The sequence below is a fragment of the Pelecanus crispus genome, chromosome 1 (genome assembly GCF_030463565.1).
Source record: "Pelecanus crispus isolate bPelCri1 chromosome 1, bPelCri1.pri, whole genome shotgun sequence".
Lineage (NCBI taxonomy): Eukaryota > Metazoa > Chordata > Aves > Pelecaniformes > Pelecanidae > Pelecanus > Pelecanus crispus.
In genome coordinates this window covers 133,494,451-133,519,812 of record NC_134643.1, presented here as the reverse complement: position 1 = coordinate 133,519,812, position 25,362 = coordinate 133,494,451, and the positions used below count along the sequence as shown (strand labels likewise).

General features: G+C 39.0%; 1 protein-coding gene across 1 annotated transcript in view; it reads right to left on the bottom strand.

The window, feature by feature from the left end:
* The window catches only part of DMD (dystrophin), a 1,232,979-nt gene that overhangs the window by 377,047 nt on the left and 830,570 nt on the right, over window positions 1-25,362 (bottom strand). Inside the window, exon 49 of the mRNA XM_075717957.1 lies at window positions 2,080-2,181. Within this exon, the coding sequence (XP_075574072.1) occupies window positions 2,080-2,181 (102 nt within the window). The remainder of the gene's footprint in view (window positions 1-2,079; window positions 2,182-25,362) is intronic.

Below are 25,362 nucleotides of genomic sequence, written 5' to 3'. Positions count from 1 at the left end.
CAGTCCTGACAGTATCTATTCACTGTTTTATGACTTATTGTACAAGACAGACAGTGAACCAGAAATTAACTTCACAGGTCATTCAATTAACCGAACTACAGAATGTAATGAAAAAAGTAAAATGCAATTAAAGAGGGACTAGAAATGAAATACTCACTGCTCCACAAGTAGTTACTAATTTCCTTACAGACACATTTTATATCATTGTCAAATCTACAACTCAAGGAACATCATCATCTTTATTTAAAGAGTTATCTTGTTCCAATAAATCTGGCAGAAATTGGCAGTTTTCATTGTCTTTGATGTGAACACTTAAAGGAAGTAGACACAGAGTACACTTCTATGTCAGAAGTTTGGCCTAAACAGAATCATATCACACCATTTATACTTCTGTCAGTGGTACGTAAAACAACTACTAGTTCTTCTCCTTGAAAATGCAAGCATTAATTCTGCAAATCTTTATATGCGACTACAGAAATTCAGAAAGCCAAAACCTCTAGTTTTTTTGTTGTTTTGAGTGCTTGGCTTATTAAAATGTGGAGTAAGATCCCCTAAGACTGCAGCTGAAGTCATATGAAATGAGTAAATGCAGTTATTGCAGAGTGATTTTTGTTCCATCATCCATTCAGTGTGCAGATGACATGTTTCAGTTCCCAAAAATAATAGCACTGTATTATCCAAGGAAAACGCCCAACACAGAGTCAAAAGCTTTGTTTCTGCCCACTTTCATTATCACACTACTTTTAGGTCACCTTGAAGTTTACCTCTTTTAGTGTTTCATCACTGTTTAGGAGAACTGATCATTAAAAAAAAGCACAGATACCAAAGGGGAAAATAACTCTTAAGGATTTCTGTTCAAGAAAGAAGAAAAGAAACCAAATCATTCTTAACTATTAATTTCTAAAGTGGGAATGAGTGCATTCATGTGTTCCTGTGAATGGAAATCCACTCGTAGGATTTATAAGCAATTTAGAGGACATTTTGTAAAAGTAGGAGAATAATACTCCAAGTATAGAGATGGAAAAACAAGAAATTCACTGTAGAGGTCACTTACAGACATCCTAACTTTGTGAGGAAACCTTTTTCTGAAAAATTAGATTATTGAGTGCTGTAGGTTTGGAAAAGCTCTGAATAAAAAGACAAAGTTTACTATCTCTGCCCAGTCAGAAGAAATTGCAATAGATACTTAGTTCAATCAATAAACCACTACTACAGTTTCTGGGAACTCTTAATCATCATGTTCACAGATACTTTGTTAGCAGTTATAAAACCAGAAAACAGATCAAGCTTTGGTTGATATGGTAGTGACCTTACTAGTTTGGTTTCCCACTCCAAAAGCAGCTGAACCATGGGAGGCTTCTTGCTGCTTATTTTCTGCTTCAAGATTCTACAGGATAGAAAATTATACTCTAGTCTCAATGAAGGTCTACATAGCCTTTAGGAAACTGAGTGTAAAATATTCCCTTCACACTGATTTCTGTGCTGGGGAAAAGGATTCTACAGCACATTTTTCTAAAAGAGAAGTGTTAGGATGCATTAGCCTTCTTAACAATGTACCCTCTGCTGAAACCATAATCAAGTCAGTCATTCTAACATGAATTTTGGCTGGGAAACGGAGTGGGAAACTTCTGTATTGCCATGTCTTCTTTCCTTCACAATGGAAAAATTTTAAAGCAAAGGGCCCTCTTTATGACTTGACTCTTACTGTTTGTAGAAAATACACTCTTTTTTTTTAACTGACAAAATTTCTGAAAGCGAAATTCAAAATAAGGGAGTTTAAAAACATGTTATACGATGCCATTAATTAGGCACCAAAACTTACATTTGCTTTCAATGCTGATTACTCTTGAAGAGGTAGAACAACCTTAATGACAAAAATAATATTCCCATCACAATATGCAAAAAATTTCTAGCTGGGAACATTACATTTTTCCTGGCTATGCCATCACAGAACAGAACAAATGCCATTTGCCAAGTTCTTTCATTGATTTTAAACAGAGCACATCAAGGACAAGTGTACAACAGGGGAAGCATAACCCATTACACAGTAATGGATATTGCTAAAGGTTGCTTCATTACCTTTACTGGATGAGTGGTTGGTTTTTCCTTATATAAATGACACCCTTTAGACAAAACCTCTTCCACATTCGGCTGTTTAGCCTGCACTGCTGCTTCAGTTTCCTGAAAAATAAAAACACATGCAGTGTAGATTAACCGGAGCATAAGCAATAAGACTGAAAAGTCCTAAAGCTCCATGGGAAGCTGTAAAACACCAGTAGATTAGTTTCTGCTCAGGATTGGTTTCTGGGAAAACTTATGGAGAGTAGCAGCTAAGAACAAAGAGGGTCACCAGAGAAAACAAAAGTAAAGAGGGATGGAAAAGAGTAATGCTAGCAAAATAAACAGCAATAGGTCCTTTCATCCTGAAGGTTTCAATAAAACGATTACAAAGCTAACACAAATTCATACTAGGAAAGACAGGCATGAGAAATCTCATTTAAGCAACGCTGTCTTTTTATCTGTTTTACATTACGAGCAGATTAAAAGTGCACTGGTTAACATTTTGTTCATACAGTACATGGCATTAAAACCGTATCATGAGATGCAACAATGATAATGAATTTAGGAAGATTAAAAGTATTAATAAAAACTACTATTACTGGTAGTAAATGCGTACTTATCTAGTAAAACATTTATACTAATGAATTAAAAACAAAAGCACAGTAGCAGTGATAGTACCTACCATTAGCAATGACACCCTGCTGAATTAGCAACAGCATATTCTCTAGCAATTTTCTTTTCTAATCTGGAAAGGTGTAATTCATGTGCTAACATAAGGTAAATGCAAGAAACCCTTCCTAACAAAGAGCAGCTTCACTTCATCAGGTACTAACCAAATAAATAATGGGTGAAGCACTACATGTAGATAATTAAAAGCAAATAAAAATCACCAAAAAGTGTAAAAGAAAAGATTCCAAGTTCCATATTGTTTTCATTTTTCAAGTAATATAAGCAAAAAAAAAAAAAATCCCAGAGTTATCTGAGATATTAAAATTAACTGATTGATTTGGTTTTGTTTTCCTCTCTCCACCCTTCTCCCACCTATTTTATAACTTGATTACCTTGTCCTAACCAATATTGCAGACTATCCACTGACTCGCCAACTTGATTTTCTGTCCACAATCTCAGTTATCATTAGCGTGACAGCAGACAAGATTGTGTGCCAGGCTTGTCACTATCTGATCCGACACATCATTTAATTGGAGGAAATCTGCTATTCTTTGCTCTGCAATAAACTTGTTGAAATCTATGTCATTTTAAGTCTCAGAAAGGGCCATTTTGCTCCTCTGTTTCAGCTCAACATAGAAAACAGGTGTACACTGCTGTCTGAAGTTTTACTTGCACAACTTTATGGACAATCAGTCAAAATAAAAAGTGTTGATAAATTCACTATCATCTCCCATTTTTCTTTTCAAATATTTTTTATCAATAGCAAATGAAGTGAATTAAAGCTTGCCTAATTTCTTGCAACGATATTTGAAACATCTTCGCATTTAATTGCTTTTTATTATGTGTTTCAATATTAATGAGATATAAATGTAAGGATTCATAGAGAGTGAGCACTGAAAAGCAATGCACAGCAAAATTGGGATTTGGGGGGGGGGAGTTTATTGAAGTGTTGATCAAACCCTCATTAAAGTCCTATTTTCTTTCTGTTTCAATACTACATTAGCTTTCTACTTCCCTACTCACCATATAAAGAAAAAATAATCATCAAGGAGTGTTAAGGAAGAAGGTAATTTTCTGCCCATCTTGATGAAAAATAGGCATTTTAGTATTTGTTTAGCTTTTTTTTTTTTAATTAAGCCACCTGCAGTATTTTGCCAATATTTTGTGTTGTGTTATTCTACTCATGTCAAATACTTATGCTATTTTATAACAGCACCAGGTATCATAAAAAATTCTGTAGCAGGAAAAACACATTACAACTCCCTGCAGAGTCCAAGAACATCAAGATCACTATGGGTGCACCTACACTGCTGGTTTAACCTGAGGCGTGGATGTGCCTTTGAAGCGGCGCGCTCAATCTTCCCCACTCATTGGGCTTTGGTTTCCACCACGGACTGCTCTGGGAGCACACAAATTGTTTTCTTTCAGGCTGTAACCGGCATGGAAGGTGTGCTCTGGGAGGGCACCCAACACAGTCCCAGGCCCTGAGGGCACCCCCAGCCCTGATGCTGCTCCCCAGACCCTTGGGGCTCCCCTCACCCTGCCCATGGCCCAGGACCCCACATCAGCCCCCCGGGGCCGTCAGCCCCTGCCCCAGTGATGCTGCAGCAGGGCCGGTCTCCAGCTCCCCACAGCCCTGCCCTGCCCGGCCATGGGCCCTGCTGAGCCGGGCCCACCCACGGGCCCATGTCCCAGCCCAGCCTTGGCCCATCCCCAGGGAGATGCCCGGGGCTGGGGATGCCCCGGTGCCTCCCAGCTGCCCTGCTCCTGGCTGGGCACCGGCTTGGGCCCAGGCTGCCAGGCCCTGCCCTGAAGGCCCCTCAAGGGGAGCCCTCCGACGGCCCCGGCCCACAGGGAGCCACCGGCCCTGCAGGGCCCCGGCGGCTGTAACAAGGACGAAGCCAACCCAAGCGCTCACTGGTGCCTCCCAGGTCATCTTCACCGCTTCCCCTCAACATTTTCTAGACATAAGAAAAAGCAGATGGTCTTTCAGGAGGCTCTCTTAAGCTTTGTCGTGTATTTGATCTGACTATGTTTGTTGTAACAGTCATTAACAATAACAAGTCAAGTTCTACCACCAGGAATTGAAAATTCAAACCCAGAAGAAGCTGGCTAGGGAAGGCACTCCAGACTAATTAAAAGGACTATCCATAACAGGAGTTACTACTCAAGTCCTGTAGCTATAACAAAATGTGGCTGCTCAGTATTTATTTGTACTCTACCTTCTAAATTGAAATTTGAATAATGATTTATCATATCCGCACATATAAATATGCTAATTTCCCTTTTAAAATTAAGAGAAAAAGAAAAAAAGCAAAACAAATGACTGATGATGCCATGCGACTCCACATTCTGCAGAAAAGAAGAAAACATTTAATGCGCCTTTTCATTATCGTTATTTTATGCTAATACTAGTATACACAACACACATAAAAACTAAGAAATCCCATTTCTACATGTTATATAAACATTTGAAAAGGTATTCTTTATGGATTCAAAAAGTATTTGTTCTTTATGGATAGAATATAGGTATACTTTTCCATAGCCAGGTAACAGCAACATAATGTATTTAACTGTTAAATCACCAATTCCTTCTGCTCTACAATTTTCTGGAGTTACATGAACTACTCTGATCTTTCAAAATCAATGGCCTTGACCTAAACTGAAATGCATTGTGCAAGTCTATCCAATATAGCATGATGCTTCCTTAGAGATTTACGTGGAAATAAGAATAGAGATAAGAGTCCAGGGGAAAAAGAGGTTCTCAATATCTTGTCATGGATTTGGACACTGCTGAAATTAACAAATATCTTATTTGCTAGAGCAGCAACTACTTTTTGATTGTTGCACATTAATTCCATCATCATCTAAAATCATCACAAAATGATTTTAAGTAAGTGCATGCCTGACATTAAATCACTGCAGTAACTTTGAGGGAGCTCTCTGCCCAGCTCTCTGCCTGATAGGATAGCCCCTTGACGAATCCTGCCCAGTAAGCAAGTTTCCAGCAATTTCAAATCCTTTTGCTAGGTAACACCCTATTAATATGGGTCGACAGGCAAGAGCATAGTTTCAGGATACTGCTCCATCATTCAATTCCCACAGAGAAGAAAAAGGTAATGACCATAACATGGTCTCCAATGGTTCACTCGCAACAAAGAGACTGCAGTTATTACCTAGCCTGTGCAGGTTCCAGGAGAACAGCGTACTCCCAGAGCAGGGCCTGACGTCTGCTCTTGATCACACGGGCCAGGCTACTACTAAAGCTAATAGGGGTTGTCCATGCTCATATCCACCAGTTTTTAGACAATACCAAAGCCATAACTTTTTAAAAGTCCTGATTCAAGATCATTGACTCCTCTGTGCCATGCTCTTTTTGCTTGCTGTTGGAGGATGCAGCACTGTCTCTGGGAGACAGAGCTGACTCTACTGGAATTGCACAATTTATGAAATGCCTGTGAAATGAATCGTAATGCTACTTCTGGGCTGGGTGATGAATATGCTAATTAAACTTTTCACACATATGGCAAATTAAAATACATCATCATGGGAAACTGCTGTTTCTCAAACATGTATAAACAACAAGAATCAAAACAGAGGCCACCTTTTTTCCATGATGTACCATCTCTGCATTTTCAGTGGTGTTAAAATGGTACATCCGAACTGATGAAAGCCTACTGCTGAAGAAGCCACATGGGCTTCTTCATTTCCAGCATGTCAGTTCAACCTGCTGAACAAATTTACAGGCTGGAAAAGTGGCATGGACTTGTCTACAGCCCCATCTGGACTATGAAAGTCTGTTGATACAGCTCAGAACTTAGAAAATTCATACTCCCTAGCTGAAACCAATATATTGACTAAACCTCTGCTGTGTATGCCAATGGAAGAGAAAGTTTGATGGCTTGGCATATGTTATTTCAAGCAATGGTAACTATCCTAGCAGACATAGACAGGCTGTTTGACATATGCTGCACATACACTGGGAGGCCCAGACAACTATCTATAAAAGTATCTGCAGCATTTCAGACTGTGTACTGGTCTATATTAAGAATCACAAGCACTGGTTCACCCCCTCTGCTCACACTGATAAAACTTTTGGGATCTATTTCCCAATGAGATTATGTCTATGGGACATTTTCTGCAGGGACAGTAGGAGAAGCTCAGGGTGATTAAACCTGTGTCTTCATGGTGACAAAAATGGAAACTTAATTACAACCTTCAAACAAAAAAACCCATAACTTTGCAATTAATATAGTGAGTTGTTTTATCAAGATGGTACATTAAATGAAGATTAAAGAAGAGAATTTATTCACAGGAAAACAGAAGCAGTAAGCAATTTCCCTTCACTTTACTGATCAAGAGAAGGCAGTGATGCTTAACAGGCAAACATACTAAATCTAAAATCTGAAATAAGGTGGATGCTTTTAATTTCAAAAAGACTTTTTTGAAATAATCAGATATAAAACCCCATATATATTTGACTTGATAACAGAAAATTACATTTAATTATGTTTTTCTTGTCTTTTAGATGAGGGAGAGTGTAACTTGTAACCAGAATTCTCTGATCTGGATTTTCTTATTCAAGCACATAAGAAGCTCCAGCAAGGTTTATTGAAATATTCACACCTATCTTTCAGGTTATTATTCCCAGATATTTTAGGGAAATAGCTATAAATAAGGTGAGGTTCCAAGTGCCTCATTTTTTCCTCACAAGTAAAGAAAGAGAAATGGATAGAAAACATGAATATATTCCCATCTTCAAGAGTTCTGGTTCTAAATAAGTGACCTCATTTTTTCTTTCAACTCAGTTCTGCACATTCCCATTCATGGAGCAGGCTAACAAGCTAAACCACCACAAAGAAGAATGGTCAGAGGAGAATTAATTAAAATATAGCAAAGTTCAGCTACACCACAGTAATCATCGGATCTTGATAGTAGGTCAGACAGTACAGTCAATGGCATTCTCGGTATTCACTTTAGATATTTATACAATGTTATTGGAATCATAGAATCATAGAATGTTTTGGGTTGGAAGGGACCTTTAGAGGTCATCTAGCCCAACCCCCCTGCAATGAGCAGGGACAGCTTTAACCACATCAGGTTGCTCAGAGCCCCATCCAACCTGACCTTGAATGTGTCTAGGGATGGGGCCTCCACTACCTCTCTGGGCAACCCGTTCCAGTGTTTCACCACCCTCATTGTAAAAAATTTCTTCCTTATATCCAGTCTAAATCTACACTCCTGTAGTTTAAAACCATTACTCCTTGTCCTGTCACAACAGGCCTTGCTAAAAGATTGTCCCGATCTTTCCTATAGGCCCCCTTTAAGTACTGAAGGGCCGGAATAAGGTCTCCCCGCAGCCTTCTCTTCTGCAGGCTGAACAATCCCAACTCTCTCAGCCTGTCCTCATCGGAGAGGCGCTCCAGCCCTCGGATCATTTTTGTGGCCCTCTTCTGGACCCGCTCCAACAGTTCCATGTCCTTCTTGTGCTGAGGGCCCCAGAGCTGGACGCAATACTCCAGGTGAGGTCTCACCAGAGCAGAGTGGAGGGGCAGAATCACCTCCCTCGACGTGCTGGCCACGCTTCTTTTGATGCAGTCGAGGATATGGTTGGCTTTCTGGGCTGCAAGCACACATATACAAGAAGGACTGGAAAGAGGATCTGGGCAACTACAGGCCTGTCAGCCTATCCTCGGTGCCGGGGAAGATTATGGAGTGGTTCATCTTGAGTACGCTCAACAGGCATGTGCAGGTTAACCAGGGGATCAGGCCCAGCCAGCATGGGTTCATGAAAGGCAGGTCCTGCTTGACCAACCTGATCTCCTTCTATGACCTGGTGACCCACCTGGTGGATGAAGGAAAGGCTGTGGACATCATCTACCTGGACTTCAGCAAAGCCTTTGACACCGTCTCCCACAGCATTCTCCTAAGGAAGCTGGTGGCTCATGGCTTGGATGGGCATGCTTTTTGCTGGATAAAAAACCGGCTGGGTGACCGAGCCCAGAGAGTAGTGGTGAATGGCGTTAAATCCAATTGGTGACTGGTCATGAGCGGTGTTCCCCAGGGCCAGTCTTGTTTTGGGGCCAGTCTTGTTTAATATCGTTATCAACGAAATGGATGAGGGGATTGAGTGTGCCCTCAGTAAGTTTGCAGATGATACCAAGTTGGGCAGGAGTGTCGATCTGCTTGAGGGTGGCCCTGCAGGGGGATCTGGACAGGCTGGATTGATGGGTTGAGGCCAGCTGTATGAGGTTCAACAAGACCAAGTGCCAGGTCCTGCACTTGGATCACAACAACCCCATGCAACACTACAGGCTTGGGGAAGTGTGGCTGGAAAGCTGCCTGGCCAAAAAAGACCTGGGGATGTTGGTCGACAGCTGGCTGAATATGAGCCAGTAGTGTGCCCAGGTGGCCAAGGCGGCCAACAGCATCCTGGCTTGTATCAGGAATAGTGTGGTCAGCAGGAGCACGGAAGCAATCGTACCCCTATACTCAGCACTGGTGAGGCCGCACCTGGAATACTGTGTCCAGTTTTGGGCCCCTCAATACAAGAAAGACATTGAGGTGCTGGAGCGTGTCCAGAGAAGGGCAACAAAGCTGGTGAAGGGTCTGGAGCACAGGCCTTATGAGGAGCAGCTGAGGGAACTGGGGTTGTTTAGTGTGGAGAAGAGGAGGCTGAGGGGAGATCTCATCACTATCTACAACTACTTGAAAGGAGGTTGTAGTGAGGTGGGGGTTGGTCTCTTCTCCCAAGTAGCTAGCGATAGGATGAGACGAAATGGGCTCAGGCTGCATCAGGGGAGGTTTAGATTGGACATTAGGACAAATTTCTTCACGGAAAGGATAGTCAAGCATTGGAACAGGCTGCCCAGAGTCACCATCCCTGGAAGTGTTCAAAAAATGGGTAGACGTGGTACTTAGGGACATGGTTTAGTGGGCGTGGTGGTGTTGGGTTGATGGTTGGACTGATGATCTTAGAGATCCTTTCCAATCTTAATGATTCCTAGTTTTTACTTTCATTAAAAAATAATCCAGCCACCAAGCCAGGAAACATGAAATTACTACTCTACCCTTAACTGGTTTAGTGGTGGACTTGGTAGTATTAGGTTAGTGGTTGGACTGGATGATCTTAAAGGTCTTTTCCAACCTAAATGCTTCTATGATTCTATGATTGTTGGCTCATGTCCAGCTTTTCATCCAGCAGTACCCCCAAGTCCTTCTCTGCAGGGCTGCTCTCAATCCCTTCATCCCCCAGCCTGTATTGATATTGGGGGTTGCCCTGACCCAGGTGCAGGACCTTGCACTTGGCCTTGTTGAACCTCATGATGTTCACACAGGCCCACCTCTCCAGCTTGTCCAGGTCCCTTTGGATGATGATATCTCATCCTTCTGGCATGTCAACTGCACCACTCAGCTTGGTGTCATCAAAAAACTTGTTGAGGGTGCTCTCGATCCCACTGTCTTTGTCAATGATGAAGATATTAAACAGCACTGGTCCCAGTACGGACCCCCTGAGGGACACCACTTGTCACCGGTCTCCATTTGGACATTGAGCCATTGACCACTACCCTCTGGTTGCGACCATCCAACCAATTCCTTATCCACCGAACAGTCCACCCATCAAATCCCTATCTCCCCAATTTAGAGAGAAGGATGTTGTGGGGGACCGTGTCAAAGGCTTTACAGAAGTCCAGATAGGTGACATCATTGAATCATTGAACACTTTGGGTAGGAAGGGACCTTTAGAGGTCATCTAGCCCAACCCCGCTGCAGTGAGCAGGGACAGCTTTAACTAGGTCAGGTTGCTCAGAGCCATGTCCAACCTGACCTTGAATGTGTCTAGGGATGGGGCCTCCACTACCTCTCTGGGCAACCCGTTCCAGTGCTTCACCACCCTCATTGTAAAAAATTTCTTCCTTATATCCATTCTAAATACATTCTTCTTTAGTTTAAATCCATTATTTCTTACCCGGTCACAACAGGCCTTGCTAAATCCATTGCTTTTCCCTTGTCCACTGAGGCAGTTGCTCCTTCACAGAAAGCCACTAGGTTGGTCAGGCAGGACTTGCCCTTGGTGAAGCTGTGCTGGCTGTCTCGAATCACTTCCCTGTCCTCCATGTGCTTGAGCATAGCTTCTAGGAGGATCTGTTCCGTGATCTTCCCAGGCACAGAGGTGAGGCTGACAGGTTAGTAGTTCCCAGGGTCCCCCTTTCTTCCCTTTTTAAAAATGGGCACAATATTCCCTTTTTTACAGTCACCAGGGACTTCACCTGACTGCCATGACTTTTCAAATGTTATAGAGAGTGGCTTGGCAACTACATCAGCCAATTCCCTCAGCACTCTGGGATGCATTTCATCAAGTCCCATAGACTTATGTACGTTCATGTTCCTCAGGTGGTCACAAAACTGATCTTCCCTTATGGTGGGAGGGGCTTTACCCACCCGGGTGTCCATCTTGCGGTCCATCGGCTCGGGAGGGGTGAGGAGAGAGGTTGCTGGTGAAGACTGAGGCAAAAATGTTGTTGAGTACCTCAGCCTTCTCCTCGTCTGTTAGTACTAGGTCAGCATTCTTGTTCATCACAGAGGGTATGCTTTCTTTAACCTTCCTTTTCTGGCTGACATACCTGTAGAAGCCCTTCTTGTTATTCTTTACATCCCTTGCCAAATTCAGCTCCAGCCGCGCCTTGGCCTTCCTGACCCCATCCCTTCAAAACTGGGCGGTGTCCCTGTACTCTTCCCAGGACACCTGTCCCTGCTTCCACTGCCTGTGCAGTTCCCTCGTACTCTGTAATTTGATCAGCAGGTCTCAACTCAGCCATGCTGGTCTCTTCCCTTCCTTACCTGATTTCTTACACCTGGGGACTGAGAGCTCTTGCGCTCTATGGAAGGTGTCCTTAAAGATCTGCCAGCTCTGCTCCGTTCCCCTGTCCCTGAGAATCGTTTCACAGGGGGGCCTTCTGACTAACTCCCTGAAGAGCTAGAAATGAATGCCAGAATACATCCAAGAAATACTGTTAACAGTTCTGTGGCCATATTGAGGTGGGACCTAATCCACCGGGGGAGAAACGCAGTTGCCACTATTTAAACTTCCTGAATAAAGACTTTAATCAATCTTGATAAAATTCAAGGAGAGACAACCTTGTACCTCTGTTCTTTTCTACATAACAGATAAAAAGGTTTGATAACTTCCTGAATATTTTACTTATCTCTATATAGAAAGAAAACGCTGTGTGAAGATCTAAGTTACAGAATTTAACTTCACCTTCCTGTCTTAGGGTTTTTATGGAAAAAAAAAAAAAAAAGTACAAGTAATTCAATTTAAAGACCGTTCCATTAGTGGCCTAGGTAGAAGCTTAGTGTAAAAGTGCTTTATCGCTAGAAATATTCTGTTACTAGCAGACAAGCAATTTTATGCACCTGCCTCTAAAAATGCCATTTTAATGAGTAAATAAAATAACCATTATTTCCCCCATTACCTTAATCCACTGTTCTTTTAAATGTGTGAGACCCAAAGTACAATCCCCAGGCAGTGTTAGAAGCCATCTTAATGTGGAAAAGAATATTTTTAGATTCATACAGATTTTTAAAGTAAAGTGTACAAACGATAGTCATCTGATTTTAATGAGAGACTGGAAAATTGATACAACTATAGCTCTTGACCTATATGAACTATTTTCAAGATACTTTAGAGAAGACACAATTATTTCATGGAAAAGAGCACTACACAAAGGACCTCTTCCTTCTAGAAGTGCAATAATTCAACTTTAGAGTTCATAACTACTTTCTAAAACTGAGTGCAGCCTTTCTGTAGCTTGTAAAACATGCAGACACAGTGCCTATTAAGACCTGGTGGTGTTTTTCATCATTCCACTTGCTGTAATGTCTCTTATTCCTGGTACTGGAAAAGGGAAGGAAAAAAAGAAAAAGGAAATCCTCTGCAGTGAAGTGGAACTAAGAAGGTCCCAAAATTTAAAGCCATGCAAAAGAAGTGCCTGAAATAGCAAGCCCCACCACTTTGCAGAGTGAAAGGATGTTTTTTCCAAGGCACATTTTCCTGTTGGCTATCAGAAATTTGTGAGCTTCCTCTGTACATCTAGAGGAGATGAAATATAGTAATTTTTTCCCCACACTGAGAAATCAGTATCTATCCATTGCAGCTGTCTGTCCTGAAAAGGAAATTTCCTGGAGGTGCTGAAGATAGATGAAATTATTAGCTGTAAAGACATGACCTGCAGATATAGCATATAAAAAGAATTTGGCTACAGTGGTCATATACTGATAAAGCACAGTTAATCATCCAGTTGGACTGTGAAAAGGCCCAGTAAGAATTCTTGGAGATTGGATATGATTCAGCATATTTTATTTTGAGGCTGGACAGGACACAGGATGAAACAGCTGCTCCTGTTCCACCTAGACTGCAGACCCTGCCTTAGTTCCAGTACATAATATAAAAGAGATAATAACAAACCCAGGAGAACTGACACAGAAGAAGGAAATTTGGCACAAAAACATAATGAGAAATTCTTGCAAGAAAATAAGGAAAGTCCCAATAATGTTACAAGCTCTCTCTTAGTTATGTGCTCTCTTAGATGCTGAAGTATAGCAGCTTAAAAGAAAGAAAAGTTACTTAGATTGACACAGTAGCAGATACGGACTACCAGCATAAGCATCTTGACTGGCAAATGAAATTTGGTGATAACTATAAAAGTACTGAGTCATAAAGATTGTTTATTTCCTCTTGTAAACAGGACAGAAACAAATCAGAATGTCTTCTCTCTCATTGCACAAATAATGACAGTCCTATTCAATAAACTGAATTAAAAATCATTTAACTTGGGAGGCATTTATTTATTTATTTATTTTACCATCTAATTCTTGGTTGCTTATTCTTCTGTCTCTTAGGTCAGGGCTTATATGCAAATTTTCCTCCTCTTTTCAAGTTTAGTAAATAAAGGATTATTTTCAGAGGAGTTTCTGGCTACAAAAGGAAATTAGAAAAAAAACAAAATCAAAACTTATTACTGTTCTAACATCAGTTTGTTGATTGTAACATGTTTTCAGATATGCCCATTTTCTGGTATCTTTAATACTTCATTTAAAAGGAATATTCATGAGGATATATTTTTGCAGTTTGTCTTTCAACAGTTACAGCAGTATATATTACTGGAAGGAGTGGTAAAGACTGCTCTAGTATGTTACTTCAGCAGCAGAAGTAGGGGTAGATTTCAGTAAATGGAATTTACGTTCTTATAGTTCGGAAAATACACAGTTTGCTCATTCCCAACTGCCTGGTTTGCAACTGTGAATGGTAAGTTATATCCGTGCTAAGGGTGGTGGTGCTTTTTTTTTTTCAAATTTCCATGAGCAAGTATGTTATCAGAAGTTTATCTTTTTAAAACTTCACCCATTCATTTCACTCTGAAGAAAGAAAAAACTAATTACAAAGTAAGGAATGAAAAGAACTAGTAAGCAAACGCTACTCAGTAGTGCTCAGTGTTAAACAATAGCCACAGCACAGATTTATATGGATGTAATGGGTATGGCTGGGATGAAGTTAATTTTCTTTACAGCAGCATGTATGGGGCTATGTTTTGTATTTATGATGAAAACAGTGTTGATAGGACAGGGATGTTTTTGCTATTGCTGAGCAGTGCTTACACAGCATCAAGGCCTTTTCTGTTTCTTGCACCACCCCACCAGCGAGTAGGCCGGGGGTGCACAAGACATTGGGAGAGCACACAGCTGGGACAACTGACCCCAACTGACCAAAAGGATATCCCATACTATATGACTTTGTGCTCAGGAATAAAAGCTGTGGGGAAGAAGGAGGAAGGGGGGGGGGGGGGGGGGGACGTTCAGAATGATGGCGTTTGTCTTCCCAAGTAACCATTACATGTGATGGAGCCCTGCTTTCCTGGAGATGGCTGAACACCTGCCTGCTGACGGGAAGTAGTGAATGAATTCCTTGTTTTGCTTTGCTTGTGCGGGCAGCTTTTGCTTTACCTGTTAAACTGTCTTTATCTCAACCCACAAGTTTCTCATTTTTGCCCTTCTGATTCTCTCCCCCATCCTACTGCAGGGGGAATGAGCAAGTGGCTGTGTGGGGCTGAGCTGCCTACCAGGGTTAACGCACAACAATGATTTAGAAAGAATTCCCACCTGCCAGTAATCATCCTTCACTGCAGAATTTGTCATATCTAACAGCTTGACTCTCTTTACAAGAGTATCTCACAAGAGTTAAGTTTTACAGCACTATCCCCGATATCTCAAAGCTACATTTACTTGGAAATTTAGCACAATATCTACAACAGGATTATGTGTTTTCCACATTATCACTAACTTTAGTGTGAGAAGAAACTAAGATTCTTTTCAGCGTATGTTTTTATTTTTATTAAAAAAAATCACATTAAATCAATTTTTACTCAAATATCAATCAAATCAAACTTATTCAAATATCCAGCAGGTATGAAAAATTCATATAGTTACCAATGTACAAAAAACTAAGCTATACATTCCCTGCCTCTAATATTTACTACATAGCAATCAATTCAAAGCAAATTAAGCCAAAGATAATAGGACCTTGTGCAGATACAAGTGGTCATTTGTATGGGCTCTTCTTCAGATTCCAGCACTTTAAATTCTATGTGATCAGTAGAGAAAAATATATGATCTTACAGAAGAGGAGTTGTTGTTTAATAAATAACTTGCTATTATCAAGAAGACAAATGTCCAAGAGCTTTCAAGAATTGTTTTTTGAAGAGAAAGAATGTTTTCTGTTAAGAAAAGAGCATATGAAAAAGAATACAAATGATGAGAATGTTAGAAAACTGTATTTTCTGAATGGGAGAGGAAATATCCTATCTCTGAAAACCTAACTACACTGAAACAAGCTATAGTTTTGGTACTGACTTCACTAGAGCCTTTGTAAACTGCTCTGTCATTTCTGTAAGTTTCCTCCTATATCTATTTGCTTGTTTATATTAACCACATTTTTCTCTGGGACTCTGAACAGTACCTGAGCTGTTATTAAGAGTACAAGGAGGAAGCCAAAAGACAAAGCTGTGGTACAACCTCTACTAACTTCCAAGCAACGCACCCACACTTCTAAAAAGCTTATGGTTTCAAGAACAAAATCACATCTTGATTTACTAGTCATCCATTATTTCCTAGAAAAATACTGCTATACATCAAATACATGATCGTCTTTCAAAAATCTTTCCTCTCCTGAGACACTGGGACACAGATACGTTTTGCAATCCATCCTTAGGGCTGCAAAGTCTATTAGAGGTTAAACAATTTACAAGGATTACTCATGGGGAAAGTTTTGCTACATTTTCACAATCCATTTGTAGCTAATATAATTTAATATTCTTGCATTTGGAATAGATTTTTTTAGAAGAGGTTTGGATACAGACTGTTTAAAATCTAAATCTTCAAAGCTCACAAAGAAAACATTGAGCAGGCTGCTCCTCTAAGTCCCATAAAAAGATTCCTGGAAAGAACAACAATTGATTTATGACAGAATATCAAGCTCTAGGTTCTATGAGTTTATTAAATTGACATTTACTGCAGATCTTAATAATGCATTGAAAATATGAGTAGTTTACATAATCAAACAATATTTCATCATCAGAAGTTTTCACAGTCCAGCCTTTTGCCAAAACAGACACAGATGTCAGAATACAGCAAGATAAATCTCTGGGGTACATATTCTTTACGTGCTTGTGTGGACAAACTATACTGCCTCTTATTGCATATAAAACCTACTTATTTAATGTTAGCAAAATGAAATGGTAAGAGAATCAAAAAAGAGTTAAAATCTGACTTATCTGGCCTAGCTTTTCAAGCAGAAACTGACAATTGAAGGCTGATGGAAGGAAAAATACAGGAATGTCCATTGGGCACTTTTAGTCTCTCACGTGGGTGAATTTTCGTTTATTTGTCTACAATTAGGTTTGCTACTCTTCAATCATGCTCTTTTCTTATGTTCTAACTGGAGGCTGTCAAGTATATAATGAAGTGATTGACAAGAGTTGACAGCTTTCCTATTGTCATTCAAAGCTTATCAAGGACAAAATCCAAATACAAGTTATTTTTAAGAATAAAGAGTTATTTACTTTTTAAGGATGGCCTGTTTCTATCTGCCAAAAATGAACACAATATGCTATTTTAAATATATGGCAAGTGACCACCATGGACAGTAAACAGGTATAAATACTACACCCACAGAGAGTTCGAAGCTTCTTTGGCAGTATAGGCAAAAATCAAGGTCGTGTAAACCTTGGAAAGGAGGGCTCAAGCATAGAGGAGTACAGGAGGGGTGAGTGATGACCCAGAGAATAAGGAGTGAGTAAAGGGAAAAGACTGGGAAACTGTGTAACAAGGAGAAAGGACCAGTGAGATTGCAAGAAGATTTGGAGGCAAGGTGGCTGGAAAGCATAAAATGGTTTTTAATACTGTCTGGAGAAGAAGATTTGGAAGGTCAGCAGAATTTCAGTGAGCTAGAAGTGGAAACAGGAATTTCTGCATTTTTTCAACTTGTTCCCTATCTGGAGCGTCATTTCTCCACCCGTTCATTAAAACGCAGGGACTCTCATTTCTGTTCATCCCCTCCGTGTCCTTATCATCTATAGTCACCTACATCTATCACAATCCGCCTGGAAAACTGTCTTCCAGGGGAAATGGCAGTGTTGAGACAAAGACTTGGAGGAATTACCAGCAAGTGTAGCTTTAACCTCCTCTTCTGGCTGGAGGAGGTATGCTGACTCCTAAGGCTTTTAGGAGGTAGGAGGTGGAGAAGCAGGCACTACTACCGCCCTGCTCTCCCCTGTGCCCTCTCCCCATATCCTTCCTTCCATCCCACACGCATCCTGAGCCTTCCTGAAGAGGTAAGGAGCACCATCAGCAGACATTTACAGAACATGTAGGATATGGTTGTCTGTTCAGATTGGAATAGAGCATCTCCAGTTCCTCCTTTAACAGCAGGAGAATTGGAATCAAACTCAGCATCCCAGGCCATTTGATCCCAAAGAGTAAATCACTGCAATGGCAAAGAATTCGTGGAAATAAAGTATTAAATGCAAATAAACCCCACATAAATTTATACAGTGGTGATAGGCATATTATTGAAATAAAATCCAGAAATGCAAAAGAAAAAACCTACGCACTGTTAGCTCAATGTATCCATTTATTACACTGTGCAGCATGTTCAACCAGTAAAATACAGAAGAATATGGAATGAGGTTGGGTGAATAACTATATTTTCATTTACTAATAAGTATTTTTCTATGCACCTTCTACATTTGCTGTCAGTATTTTAAAAAAAAAAAAAAAAAAAAAAAAAAAAAGGGAGGAGGAGAAAAGGTGCTGTTTTACATACACTTTGGCCCAAACAAGTTAATGGATTCTTTGACTTAAATTAGTCACTGCCCATCTAGCCAATTGCTGTCAAGGTCTTGCACATACAGCCAGTGAATCTTCAATTTTCCAGAGATCCAGAGCAGGCCAAAGGCATTTGTCCCAAAGCTTTCTACTATCTTTAGCTCCTCACCTCTGGAAAGGAGACTGTTTTCATAGGATTATGCAGAAAAGATAATAGATCTCAAAAAATACGTATATATGCACTGAATGGAAAAATCAGGCAAATTCAAAAAGACAATGATTGAAAATGAAATGTCAGCCTTCTGCCCAACAATGAGTTCTACTTATACAAATGCTAGTTGTAACTCAGTATTAATGCCTTGGATGAACAGATAACTGTATTTTGAAGTTATCTGTATTTGCTCTTTGGGCAAACATTTAAGTAAAAGGTTAAAATACTTCGGGGGGTTTGAGTTTGTTTTTCAAAATACTGCAAGTTATGCATTTTAGCATCTCCTTTTAAAAATTTACTTAAGTTCTCTTCACAGGAGAAATATTTTCAACCTAAAATTCGCTTGGGAGGAGATAACCTGGGAATTTTTTTAAAAAATCCAGTATTCAAGCAGTTTTCTTAAGAGACTGAGAAAAGAAAGTTGAGATCCACAATATTTTCCTAATTATTTTTGTGCAATATGAGCTGGTAACTTTTAGTATTCTCTCACCAAAGTGCTTTTTGATACACTAAAGTAACAAAACTTTCTGTACAGGAATCAGAGCTAACATGCACCTTATTCTGGTGGTGCATATAGCGCCCCTCCTCTTTTCTCTCTCTTCAACTGCTTTACGACCTGAGGAATTCCAGAGTTGGTCAGTTAAGCACCCCTTAATTGTACCAGAAACTCCTACATGGCTGAAGCAGAGAGCAGTCCTGTCCTTATCAAAATCTACATAGGAGGGGAGTGAGAACAAACAGCTACCCCTGACAGCCTTGAAACAGAGTGGTATCATCATCATTACTGGAATTCCAGCAACTACCGACCCAAATTGTGGCTTGGATGGAAATTTACTGGTGATTAAAGCCAATCATCTCACGATCCTATAAACAGCAGTCCTAACTGAGGCCCTTTGAGCTCTCCTGGACTGCAGTGGGCTGCACCAGCATCTCCCTCTGAGCAGGGCTCCTCTCAGTGCTAGCAAATTCCTAAAGTTTGCAAAAATCGGAGATCCATGGCCAAAGACCGACCGTGGAGCCTGAGCTGAAACCCTTCACTCCTTGAGGCTCAACCCTCACCCTTTGAGAAATGCCAAGACATTAGACATGAATATTTCACTGAACTTGAGGGGAATTTTTAACAGGTATACCATTTATATATATATATATATAAATGGTATATGTATCATGTTTGTGTGTATGTATGTGTGAATCAGTTTAAGTAGTCTGTAGATGTATGATTTAATTTCAAAGAGAATCTTATACTGCTGCCTTATGCTTATTCCTATAAACTGTTGACCAAGTCTGAGACTAAGAGTGGGCCTAGCCGCACCTAGACTCCTCTCTGAAAAAGGAGTTTAGAAAGCAAGGGGGTCTATTCTGAACCTCGTGACTCAACGGGAGGGTACTCCTTATGCCCTGCATACACAATCTCTTTGTGAATCATTCCAACTCAGTGCAACTTAATTTTCCTTTATGCACTTCTAGGTAGTAATAGAGTGAACCTTGCCATCTTCGAATCTGTAACTAAGTCACTGTTTTGATCAATTTTGTCTAATCACTTTGTTAATCACTGATGACTGAGTGTTATTAAAATATTACAATCAAATCTTGCGATTTGCTGCAAGTAAATTCTAAACTGCTACTAAATCAAACTGTGTAAAGCCACTCATTCACAATAAATTAACATAATCAGCAGGATTCACAAACCTGCATTTGTGACACTTATTAAATTATTTCCAAGATTACTTTGTTTGGTGTTTAAATACAGAAGTTACACATATGCATTTACTTACAATTTCACAATAACTGCTAATTTGTATTTTCAGGTCACTAGGCTGCAAACATACTTTCATTTTTAGGTTCTGTTCATAAGCAACCTTTCCAGCCCATTTTTCCTTTACGCAATTTGCTTGTACATCTATATGGGTTTCTGAACCATTGCTCAAAGCTGTATGTACTGGTGGTAATGATCTGGCACACCACAGCAGAGATTTCACTTTGTGGTCACATATTGCAAAACCACACTCCAATTACATAACTACAGATACCTTAACAGTAATTAAACAAGCAGAACCCGTGAGTCACAACATACTACACTACTGCTTTTGACAATAGATTCAAAATGTTCCTATCAATAGTGATTAGATTTTGTTTTTCACCACATTTTTTTCTATTTCAATGACTACCAGCAAGTGAATGCTTAGGAAAGAGACTGCTTATGCATAATTTATGCATAAGAAAAAGAAACAAGGATTAAAAGAGAAAAATTCTTGCGATGAAATACACAGGCAGTAAAAAAGATTCTAAAAACCCATATAAAATTGTTTTTTGCTTTTTGTTTTCTACATCTTTCTTTCTGACATCAGTTTGGCACTACTCAGGCTGTGTTAAAACTGACACAATTTTGTAGATTATAATCGACAATGAGTTAGTGGTAATCTAGAATGAGTTAGTGGTATTTTCAATTATGAGCAAGGCTACTGAGTTAAACAATAATCTTTGAAAAGTATTTCAGTAGACTGATATTTATTATATGCAGTGCTAATTACTTGTTTACTTGGAGTCTGTTATGAATACAGGGTAGCTCATCATACATGAAGCATAAACAATATAAACCTAACCTGGTACTACTTATTTTCTCTAAAGTCAACTAGAAAACCCATAATTAAAGTGATCTTTGATTCTATGCCATAGATAACACTGTTTATTTGTAAAATTTTTTTTACTTATTTAAATTCTGTAAAAATGGCATATTAACTTCACAATTTTAGCAATGCTACCTGATTAAAAACCCCAAATAGTACCACAATACTTATTACGTTCAGAAAGTTGACTCTAGTTTTTCTCACATTCTTTGTTTTCTGGACTACCACTAGTTAAAACTCACAATTAAAGGACAAACTGTTGGCAAGATTTGAATATTTTCCAGGGATTATTTTATCCACTAAAAAGTTACTGTTAATTCATTCTGCAGCATTTCTCCTCTTTCAAAATTTTGTCTTTGAAGTAGGGATTCACTAAATAAAATCTCACTGTCTCAGAAACTTAGAATGTTTTCTATGGATGAACATTTACTTGAAAATGTCATTAACTGAAGATTGCTGTTATTGTGTAATAATGTATTGTGTAATAAAAGCTATTGAAAGTATTAGCTACTTTTCTTGGTTAACTAAGGTGGATTTCTCTAGACTGCACTTTTGGAGAGCAAATTAAAAAAGAATCATCATCATTTACTGCGCTAATGAAGTGGGCCTGAAGAAATCTGTAAAATTCAATTTTTCAGAAGACTTAGAATGCTTGACTTTATAAAAATACTGACCCACAGATTTCAAACACTAAATACTAAAGCAAATAATCTGTAGTAACAGCTAAAAAATAGCAGCAACTAGATATATATTAGCACTTGCCTATTTATAAGCTTTTCTTATCTCTACCTTACTAGACAATATACTTCCTATTCTTTACATATTTAGGTTTCTAAAATTATTTTAGCTAATGATTTCTTGTTGACTATGTCACAACACAATAAAAACTTCCATACTATATGTGGTTCTTTTTTTGACTGTAAAAAAGCCCTTTAACTCCCACTTAAAGTATTTTTCTAAAGCCTTAGCACTCCACAAATGTTACATGGACTACATTTAAAAAGTGCAATCTGACTGTAACAGATTGCAAAATGTTAATTTTATCTTGGTCACAGTTGCAGTAGGTTGTGATAGGAAAGCTTTTACTTCTGGACTGTCTTATCCAGTCATTTTGATTTTGATATATTTAAGAAAGCCCTATTATTCTCATTCTGTTAGACTGAAACCTGACTTGTGAATCTAACAGTCCTTTGAAGCCTTCTGGGGTTCTTCCTGTAAGCAAAAGGTCTGGGAATATCTAATCAAAATTCTCAATGACTTGAGGTCCTATCATACATAGAATTGGGATTAAACAGGACTATGAGAAAATAAATATTTAGAGGAAAAGAAAATTGAGAGAAATTAAGAGAAAAATTTGGTTAGACGTTCTGAAGGTATGTTCTCAAGCTGCCAAACAACTAGTGAAGCATCAATTGTTACCCTCCCTTCCAGGATTCCCCTTATTCTTTTTCTTGCAGGTGAAGTAAACAATCAGAGTCAGTAGGAGGAAATAAAGGTCAGTACTTGCACAACTTCCTTTAGCCATAATTCTGGAGCTCCACAGATTGTTGATGCCGTAGGCAAAGCTATTTCAAAGTGTAAAGTGTAGGTCTATAACCACATGTTCAGAATAACATATCCCTAAAATGTTTAAGTATATTAAATTTGGATGGCTGGATCGGAATAAATACATTTCAAAGTGCTCATCTGTGTCCTTAAATATTCCATTAAGGAGACAATGCAGAAGCAACTACACCTTCTGTGATAGCAACATTTGACACCTACTTAGACACTGATTAGCTGACTTAGCCAAAATAAGCTTGTGATTAAAGATAACCACATTATTAACAGGACCACAAAAAATAATTGCTTTGACCACAGAAATAATTGCTTTTTGAACTAATACTAATTAGATACTCTATATTTGCTTTCTTGTCCGAATTAGAACAACAGTACTGATGGTTAACAAACAGAGTTTAAACTTGATTATTGTCTATTAATGCAGTATTCGAGCTCTCTCTAGTTTGGCAAACAAAGCAGTGACAGAAAGACGAAGCTAAACAAACTCAGCCAAGGAAAAACGTGCACGTTTTTAACTCAACTGTTGAAGTAATTTACCACAAGATGTGGATGACTGTCCGTACCTGGAAATTCGAAACCAGTCTTGTTCTGGTTTGTTTGTTTCTGAGAAAGTTGTGCTGCAGTTCAAGCAGGAAATAATTCAGAAAACTGAAAGGAGTACTTTATAGAGCATGTCTGACTGGGATCAGAGCAGTATCTTCTGACCTTATATCTAACCAACTATACCAATTCTATGCATATCTCTGAGAGATGACAAATAGTTGTCTGTTAGTCAGCTGCAGCATTGCAATATATCATGCAATAGCTGTAACTGTTTCTGTATAACAGGTCTTTCATATCAAATGTTAATATTCCAACATTATATGAGGGCTTGTTTTAGGTGCTCTTGTTTATGTTAACAGTTATGACACAAAGAATACCTGGCAGTATGTTTGTCAATGAAGTCTAGGTTAAAGAGGAAAGTGGAGACCGTCCTATTAGAACTCAGCACCTCAGTAACTGCTACACAGCTTGCTCTGCTGTTAGTCTGGTATCTGCTGCTGTTAGATGGATAAGCCCCCTCCCCATACTTTTCTAGCCCAATGAACTGCCAAAGTACCATGGGAAAAATATCTCAAAATATTATGAAACTGCCACAGACTTGAAAGAAGCAAAGTTATCCTCAGAGAGCCCAAGAAGCAAGGCAGAAGTGGAGCTTGTGCTGTTCGGATCAGGATCCAGACAGATCTGAAAAGGTTAGATAAAACTTCCTTACATCAAAAATTCACTCACTGAGAGACAATATCTCGTATCATCCATGTTATCCTGCCGGACGCCAGCTTTGTACTGAGAGGATATGGTTGCATTAAGAGTTGAAAAGCAGCTATCGCTTCCTAGGATTCAGGTTTACTTATGTGACTAAAGACTGTGGCAATACAACCAGCAAAACCATTAAATTTCAATGCTCAGGGGTTACAAACTGCGCATCATTGGCCGTGGATTTTTATTGACAAAGAAAGAATAAACTGCTAAAAAAAAAGTAAAGTTGTTCAACATAAACTGAAAGCAAGACCAGGAAAATGGGCTACACTCTAGCCACACGTCACTAGTACTGAGAGAAGTACTGTTAAAAAAAGTACCAGTACATAAAAGAACAGCACATAGTAAGAGCTGATCTTCGACATGTCTACACTGAAGGTGTCTCCTGACATGGCTCTGTCCAATGACTATGGCTATAACACCAATAACCTAGACACCAGTGCTGACAGAACCTGTACTATAAACAAAACTGCACTATTAAGTATTTCAATCTTTTTCTACATTATTATGTAGACAATTTTTGTAGTATTTTCTTTGCACCATTTTGTAAAATTGGAAATTCATGCTGATTTTGTCTGACTAAGTTTGTGAAGTATGAATACTAAATCATGCAAAATAGCTACCAGAATGAGAATAAATCCAGGTCAAAGAGCAAATGTACAGAGAAGTCATACTATTAGCTTGGAAAACTAGCAAAAAGACACAAAATGAAATATATTCTAGATGCATAAGAAACTACACTGAAGGTACACTGCAAACCTGGAAGTGTTCCAGTGCTCACAAGTAGCAGTAGAGTCAAGAAATTCTTATAGATGTAGATTTCGTGCCTTCCCTGTGCATATACATGAGTATTTCACAGGAGCAGTCTGTATTATGCTATTATTGAGAAGGGAGATTATGTTGATGTGGTAAAAACATATTGAACACTTGAGAAGAACTAAGATCTATCTTAATACTTTAAATTGGTAGTTTGCAAATATGCATTTCAATGTTGATTTATTTGGACAGGATTTTTTAATTTTTTAAAAATCTTTGACTGTTTATAGAAGAAAACTGTAATTAAGGATTAACAACATAAGTAAAGCAAATACTGCTACAGATGTTTTTTAAATACTGGGAATAAAGAATCCTTTCTCTACTCTTATTTATTAAGTGAGAAAAATGAGTTATTAAAGCCTACTTGGGATTTTGGAAACCACCCCTAAAAATTATGGTGCCTAACTGAAGGCCTGGCTTCCAGCTGTGACACTGCAGTCTCTAAATTATGGTCAAGAAAATTGTGAAGACAAATTATATTCTCATATAATATATTAGGGTTTCCTGGGCCATGCTGTAATTCTTTAAAGTAAGCGTAGAGCTATGATAGCAGAATGGGGTGAAAGAAAACAAAATTTTCGATTCAGCAGGAAATATATTTTATAGTAAATCCTGTTATAAATTACAAATTATTTCTTGGGGCTGAAAAACCTTAAAAAGTTTTGTTTCAACAATTTCATAGTGTTTACATTTTTCTTAACATTTTTGCTGCTTTTTAAACTGAAATATGTATATACT